The following is a 7548-nucleotide window of genomic DNA, read 5'->3' as shown; positions in this document are numbered from 1 at the left end:
CAGATGTGGGGGACTGAAGGAAGAAGACCAGGCAAGCCTCAGCTACCTGAAACGCTTCCAAAATAAATAAAATTTAGAAAATAAAAGAGGGCTGGAGAGATGACTCAGGAGTTCGGAGCACCTCCTCTTCCAGAGGACCCAGGTTCAGTTCCCAGCGCCCACGGCAGCTCACAACTATCTATAACTCCAGTCCCAAGGGGAATCCAAAGCTCTCTTCTGGCTTCTGCACATGTGGTACACGGTACATTTTTAAAAATAAGAAAGAAGCTTGAATCTCAAGAAGAGCCCTGGTGAAATCAATTCTAGCCACTCTCACTGGGTCTCACAAGGCCGTTTAATTGCTCTGTAAAAAGTTAGATGACATTAAAGATCCAACCGTGAAAATGGCAGGGGAAACTCTGACCTTGTCTTAGCAGTTCTCAGTGGAGACACGGTATGCTGGGAGTAGGCTTTCATCTGTCACCTGCCTCCCTGTGACCCAGCTGGCCTGTGTGGGTCTGAAATGGGGCCTCATCCTTGGGCCAAGGGGTCCCTTCTGCAGCGGGCTTCTCCTGGTCACAGCAGCTGCCCTCCCGGTTCCACATCTCATTCTCCTGACGCAGCCGCTGGTTTTCAGTCCGGAGCCTCTCCACCTCTGCAGCCAGCTCTTCCACCTGTTGACAGGGTTGCCTGCTGTGGCGTCCCTGCAGCTGCTGGAGCCTCCGAGTTTCCTGCTCGGCCTGTGACAGGCGCCTCTCGAGATCCAGGTAGTCTCGCACCAGCTCCTGTTTGCTTCGGCCCTGAAGGCTCTCGGTGTGGTACCGCTCATAGGCCTCAGAGAAGTCCCTCTGCTGAAACTCTCCATGGGCTCGGCCTTGCCCATCACTGTCCCCGGCTTCGTTCTCCCCACCGGAGCCTGCGTGGGAGGACCCATGGAGCACATCGAGGTTAGGCTCCTCCAGGTCACGATCATTCATGAGGAACTGGGTGGTATTGTAGGGTGCCAGGGGCTGGCCTTTGGCGAACATCTCCTCTCGGACCCGAGAGGCCCTCTGGCTCTGCCTCTCATCTCGCTGTTGCTTCTCCGCCCAGCTCAGCTCCAAGTATGGCCGCCAGTGCCGCTTGCGCTTTGATGGCCGTCTTCGGTGCTTCTTTCGGGCCAGCACTGCCTCCACTGAACAGCCCCCTGGGCTCTGGGTTCGAGAACCTCTAATGTTACAACTTGAGCCATCGCCAGCTGGGGCAGTCCCTTCATCCTCAGATTGAATCTCCCTTCCTGGTGGCAGGAGCTGGGAACCACCGAAGTCATGAGGCTCATGGGCTATCTGGGGGCTCCGAAGACCACCAGAAGTCTAGAGAGAGGAAGGAGGGTGGGTCACAGATAACCTTTGCCTGGGAGGGGCGTCTTTCGCAGCCCTTCCAGGGTGGGTCACAGCTAACCTTTGCCTGGGAGGGGAGTCTTTCGCAGCCCTTCCAGGCATCCCATATCTGTCTCAAGTGGTCACTGCTTAGTCCCTGTCTCTTTTACAATTTAAACTGTCTTCTGGTGGGGAGGAGAGCACTTCACCTGAGTGGTGTCTGCCACTGGCCCTTTCTTTCTTTCTTCTTTTCTCTCTCTCTCTTTCCCTCTCCCTCTCCTGCATTCTCTCCCTCCCTCTCTCTCTCTCTCTCTCTCTTTCATTTTATTTTTTTTGTCATAGCATCTCCATAGCCCAGGCTGGCTTTGAACTCACTTGACCAACCAAAGAGGACCTTGAGTTTCTAATCTGCCTGCCTCCACCTCCTGAAGGCTGATTACAGACACATGCCACCACGCTGGGTTTCTGTAGTGCTAGGGATAAAAGCTAGGGTCCATGCATCCTGGGTAGCCATTTACTGAGCTACTGGTCATTTCAATGTCCAGAAAGATACCAGACCTAGAGTAGCCTTCCACAAGCACTAGTCAGTCGGATGAGAGACGGGGAACCTAGCTGTGGTAACGGATACTTGTAATCCCAGCACTAGGGTGGCAAAGGCAGGAGGGTCAGGACTTGAAGCCAGGATCAAGGACAGCCTGGGCGACCACCACAGGAACCCACATTCTGAAGGGATCCATAATCGGTTTAATGCTCTGCTATTCTTGAAACTGGGGTCTTCCCAGTGTAGCCCAGGCTAGTCTCAAACTCACCAACCTCAGCCTCAATAACAGGTACTTGAAACTATGACTAGCTCTAAATCTCACAGTGTCATTGAAGCCAGAGCCTCACGCTCAATAGGCAAGATGTCATTCCACTATGCTCCTACCCTTTGAGCTTTTTGTTGTTGTTGTTTTTTTTGAGACAGGGTTTCTCTGTGTAGCCTTGGCTGTCCTGAAACTCACTCTGTAGACCAGGCTGGCCTCGAACTCAGAAATCCGCCTGCCTCTGCCTCCCAAGTGCTGGGATTAAAGGCATGCGCCACCACCACCCGGCTCCCTTTTAGCTTTTATTGTGAAATAGTCTCACTACGTTTTCCAGGCTGAACTCACTCTATCCAGGCCAGTCTCCCTGCCTCAGCCTCCAGAGCAGTTAGGATTATAGGCCAGGGGTTGAACTTAATAACTTCTGAACAGGGATTCCCTGCCCCCTCCTGAAAATTAGATACCTAATCCTGCTTCCAGCTCTTTGCATGGTGGACCCTTTCCCCATGCTTCAGTTCTAACATTGCCTCTTTAGTGACGATCTCCCTGAAGATCCTATGACAGTGGCTCTCCCAGCTCCCCAGCTACTCTATCTCGTCACACGGGCAACCTTGCAGATAGCACCCAGCCTGTTACTACTTATCATATATCTTCATCCCCTGAGAATGCAACATTTTACCCCTGTGCTCAGCGAACACATGGTTGTTTCTCTGTTTATGGACTGTACGAGGCAGCAAGAGGTCCTAACCAAGGGGAGGTCGCAGTGAGATTTCAGAGCTTTAAAGAGGGAGAGAGAATCCATCAATCCCAGGGCTGGGTGACAAGAGGCAAGCAGACGAGTCAGAGGCCTGCCTGTTCCAGGCCAGCCAGGGCTACACAATGAGACCTTGGGAGAGGAAGGGGGGTGGGGTGGGGAGGGAAGGCACCCAAGGGGCATCTGCTTATCTGTGTGGTGAGGGGTGGGAGTCCTGGGTGTGAGGATAGGGAACGCATAGCTCTAAGTCCGTGGTTAGAGAGATTTCTAATAATAACCACTCTCATGGCCTTGCTGCTCCACACTGAGTGGCATCTGAGCAGGGTCACTCTTTACATTTTTATTACACTTACTTATTATCTAAGTGTGTATACAGACACACCCTAAGGACGTGGCTTTTGTGTGTGTGTATGTATGTATGCTGTGTGTGTATGTATGTATGCTGTGTGTGTGTGCTGTGTGTGTATATGTGTGTGCTGTGTGTGTGTGCGAGCTGTATGTGTGCTGTGTGTGTGTGTGTGCGAGCTGTATGTGTGCTGTGTGTGTATGTGTGCGTGCTGTGTGTATGTGTGTGTGCTGTGTGTGTGCGCGAGCTGTATGTGTGCTGTGTGTGTATGTGTGCGTGCTGTGTGTGTGTGTGTGCGAGCTGTATGTGTGCTGTGTGTATGTGTGTGTGCTGTGTGTGTGTGAGCTATATGTGTGCTGTGTGTGTATGTGTGTGTGCTGTGTGTATGTGTGTATGCTGCGTGTGTGTAGGTCACAGGATCACTTGTGGGAGTTGGTTTTCCCTTTTTACTCTATAGATCCTGGAGGTTGAACTCAGGCTTGGCACAAGAAGTAACTTTACCTGCTGAGCCATCTTGCTGGCTCCTGAGCAGGGGATTTGGGGGTCCGCTTTTGGAGACACACTGTTTACAGCCACGTAAAAGCAGAGGTATATTGTATGAGTTGCTGGATTGTTTGTTTTCGGGGTGGGGGGTGTTTATGAAAGGGTCTAACTTGGTAGCCCAGGATAGTCTGGAACTCATTTTGCAGCCAAACCTGGTTTCAGCAGCCTTGCCTCCATCTCCTGAGTTCTGGGATCACACATGTGCAGCACCATGCTGCCTCCATCTCCTGAGTTCTGGGATCACACACGTGAAGCACCATGCTGACTGTCTTATTATGTGTTTCAGAGATCCTAAGGGGATCCTGGAAGGTGGAGGTGTGTTGTGGGTTGTTTGCAGTGTTCCTTCACCTGCGGGAAGATCGCCAATCACAAGGGACTGGCCTTGTCTTACTCGTGGCTTGGACCAACTAAAAGACTGCCCTGCTGCCCACCTGGAGACACAAAGTACAGGGAACTGAGGATAGCTTATTTGTATGTTTACAGTCATTTCCCTGTTCCCGGCCTTAGTCCCCTTGTGATTCCAGCCTAAAACCAAGCCAATTCTGTCCCTCGGCTTATTCACTGTCTCCATTTTGAAGCTCTGCCTCTCCGCAACCATCACTATAAAAGATAAGCTCTGCTCTGTAACCTGCAGCGAGTCACTCGCCCTCTCTGAACCTTCTAGCCTTGACACACCACGAGTTTCAAATTAAGAAACCATGGCCTAGGTTTGGTAGGATGGGTAAAAGCCTCTCTGAGCTAAACGCTGTGACACACACACACACACACACACACACACACACACACATAAAGGCAGCACTCAGGAGACAGAGTGACAGGCCAGCCTGGTCTACAAAGAGAGCCTCAGGGTAGCCAGGGCTGTAACACAGAAAAACACTGTCACAAAACAAAAACAAACCCAGCAAATAACAACAACAAAGGCCTGGGGATGTCGCTCCAGGATAAAGCACTTTCCTAGCATTTGCAAGGCCCTGGGTTCAATCCCCAGCATTGTGAGATCAACAGCAACAACAACAGAAACCAACTCTCTGATTTTTGGCTCTCTGCTATTTTGGGAGTGTGATGATGGATAAAGAAGGCCGAGGAGAGACAGCATGGGCTGGGCCTCTGTGGGTTCCTGATGTAGCCCATAATAAGGTACCATTTACTGAGGACTTAGGAGCTTTCTCTCTCTCTCTCTCTCTCTCTCTTCTCTGAGGTTTTCCTGCCCTGCCTGCCAGCCAGTACACCAAAAACAAAAACTCTTGTCCTGTTTCATTCTTGGTTCTCAGCTGGGAAACAATTTTTTTTTTTTTTAAAGAGCAAATCTCTAACCAAGTTTTTTGTCCTTGGGGTCACCTGTCACTGAGAGGCAAGGTTCTGCTAGCTTAAGACCCTAAATGTAAGGTGCGACGTTGTTGCTTACAGGCTGCGTGATTCTGGAAACCTTAGGTTCTGTCTATTGGAAATAACATGGACCTTGAAGGGCTTTTAGGAAGCCAGGAGCTATCACTGAATCACATTCTGGCCTATTTCCCAGAGCACAGCACAGACTCATTTAAAACACTGGTTTTCTAGCTGGGTGTGGTGGTGCAGGCTGTAATTTTAGCCCTTGAGAAGGCTGAAGAAGAAGAAGGTTGTTGCAAGTTCGAGGCCAGCTGGGAATACACGGAAAGACCCTGTCTCAAACAAACAAAAATAAAATAAAATACTGGTTTTCTCAATCTACCAACAAACAAACAAGACAAAACAAACAAACAAACAAAAAACCCGTAGGGTTTCAGCTATCTGACTCCATGTTTGGGGCTTTCAGGTGGCGGGGTTGGGGTTGGGGTGGGGGTGGTGGGGTTCTTACCTTAGCCTCCTCCAGAGCAGCTGGTGATGCTGTATTACAGTTGCTATGGTTCACAGTGGCCATCTTCTCCTACTCTTTCTGTAGATGATGCCTTTAACTACTGTCACCTGCTTTGAACAACAACAGAAACCTAAGTCCTTAGGCAGAAGCTGGTTGGTCAGGAATTGTTTGTCCCAGCAGCAGCAGCCATTTTGTGGCCCCAAACCTGCATGGCCTTCACTTTCAAATGAAGACTCCGAAGGCTGCTACAATACCCTAGTTCTCACACTTCTAGCCAGCAAGGGACCAAATGGGAGAGCGAGACCATCTTTTCAATCCTGTTCATCAGGCCCCGGGCCTCTGCTCTCCTAATAAGTAAAGACCAGGCTGGCAGTTAGGAAGGTAGGCCTAAGCTCCATCACGCAGAAAGGACACTGCTTTGGGGAAGCTGTGGATGGGGTGGGTCTGTGGCTTCAGGAAGCCCCTATCTTGACCACCTTCAACCTCTCTAGGCTGGGACCTGGCCAGAGCCTATGGTTGAAGTCTACAGGGCCTGGACGACTACTCTCCTGTCTCAAGGAACGGGGAAATAAAGGAAAGAAGTCTTCAAACTACATGCAGCTGACAGGAAAAAAAAAAATCAAATGGGTGTAAAAATGGATTTTCTTGGAAGAGGGAAAATAATCATGGAAGGGAGGAACTGACCTATTTGCTGTCAAGGGCTTAGTGTACACCACTACCTCTGTGTGTCTTTCTGTGCGACCGCCTGTCCATGAAATTCTCAACGCCTCAGCCCTACCTCTTGCTGCAGTAGCAGCAGCTCTGGCCAAGCCGCTCAAGCACTAAGATGGGGGGGAGGTGGAGGGGCGAAGAGGACAGCCTGGCAGCGCAATGGCTGCTGGGGATTGTAGTTCTTCCACACTAGGAAAGCTGCCCAGGATACCTTCAAACTCCCATTACGTCAACAACCATGCCCAGGAACGCCAAAACCCTATCTGCTTTTGCGTGGACATCCCGCGCTCACCGATCTCTTCTTTGATTGGGTCGCTTGTCTGCCAGTCTTGCTACTTTTGTCAACAAGTAGCTGTGCGGAAGCACAACTGGACCCGCCCTGAAAGGACTCAATTAAAGAGTTCATTGATGGCGTTAGTCTTTACCAGGGAGAAAGATAGATCCGGCTCGCCGGGGCGGGGCTTACGCGCGGAGGGATTCCCTAGCCTTGAGGAAGGTGACGAGCTGCTCGGTGGCCGCCGCCGCCGCCGCCATTTTGGGCTGGGAGGAGGCAGCGGAGGGACTCGCTGCGCAGTGAGAGCACCCCATGGGGGGTGGTTCCGGGCGCGGGGAGAGGCCGGGCCGAGTGGGCTGCCTGAAGTGGCGGCGCCGGGAGACGGCGGGGAGCTGGGTCGGGGGCCGGGAAGGGTGAAGGTTGGCGTCTCCCCGGCCGAGCCCAGTCCTCAAACCGTCCCGGCAGCCTCTCCGCCTCGCCTTTGAGAGCGGGGTTTTGGGGTAATTACCGCGTATTTCCCGTGATCCCAGCAGAGGAGAGGCCAGTAAGACGGCTTCCCCTTTGCTGTGCCTCCACCGGGACGTGATCCTGAGGCCGAGCTCTGCCAAGGCCTCTGCTCACCCCCGTTCATCCTGGGTATGGCGGCAAGGCCCGGCGTAGCTGGACCCCCATCTGAAGGACGAGGTGGGCGCGACGCCAGTTGGAGACGCTGGCTCGCGGGGACACTGGCCGAGGTTGCAACTCTGGCCATATGCCCTCAGCAGTGCTAGTCAGCTGGAGGCTCCGAGGGTGCCCGACCGGATTGCACCCACCTCCCCACCCCCATACACCGTGTCCATCCCACCTCTCAGGGCTGCGAAAAGCAACAACCCTCTAACTTCTATAGCAACCACCAACTCCCCCTGGGACCAACTAGATCCGGGCACGTGGAGAGCTCGAGCTTAGTGTT

The 7548-nt window shown here is 52.3% G+C and overlaps 1 protein-coding gene across 8 annotated transcripts; it reads right to left on the bottom strand.

Annotated features, from left to right (window-relative positions):
* Positions 1-316: 316 nt before the first annotated feature.
* Hexim2 (HEXIM P-TEFb complex subunit 2) lies at positions 317-7288 on the bottom strand. 8 transcript variants are annotated; one of them, XM_031350577.1, is made up of 4 exons: positions 7108-7287; positions 6618-6704; positions 5615-5721; positions 317-1331 (listed from the first exon to the last, which is right to left on the bottom strand). In XM_031350577.1, the coding sequence occupies exons 3-4, from the start codon at positions 5675-5677 to the stop codon at positions 453-455; spliced, it is 942 nt and encodes a 313-aa protein (XP_031206437.1). In that variant the 5' UTR covers positions 5678-5721; positions 6618-6704; positions 7108-7287; the 3' UTR covers positions 317-452. The 8 variants fall into 8 exon arrangements, with proteins under 8 accessions (XP_031206437.1, XP_031206440.1, XP_031206436.1 ...); XM_031350580.1 differs by lacking the exon at positions 6618-6704 and having other exon boundaries at positions 5615-5724; positions 7108-7288; XM_031350576.1 differs by lacking the exon at positions 6618-6704.
* Positions 7289-7548: the final 260 nt, after the last annotated feature.

This window comes from Mastomys coucha, unplaced genomic scaffold (assembly GCF_008632895.1).
Source record: "Mastomys coucha isolate ucsf_1 unplaced genomic scaffold, UCSF_Mcou_1 pScaffold5, whole genome shotgun sequence".
Taxonomy (NCBI): domain Eukaryota; kingdom Metazoa; phylum Chordata; class Mammalia; order Rodentia; family Muridae; genus Mastomys; species Mastomys coucha.
Note: the sequence above shows the minus strand (reverse complement) of the source record. Positions and strands in the feature narration are given on the sequence as shown.

Excerpts from the sequence above, each read along its gene's own strand:
- Hexim2 (XM_031350580.1), bottom strand. The coding sequence starts at position 5,677 with ATGGCCACTGTGAACCATAGCAACTGTAATACAGCATCACCAGCTGCT. Across the intron at positions 1,332-5,614 it reads CTGCTCTGGAGGAGGCTAAG|ACTTCTGGTGGTCTTCGGAG; the intron begins GTAAGAACCCCA and ends TCCTCTCTCTAG.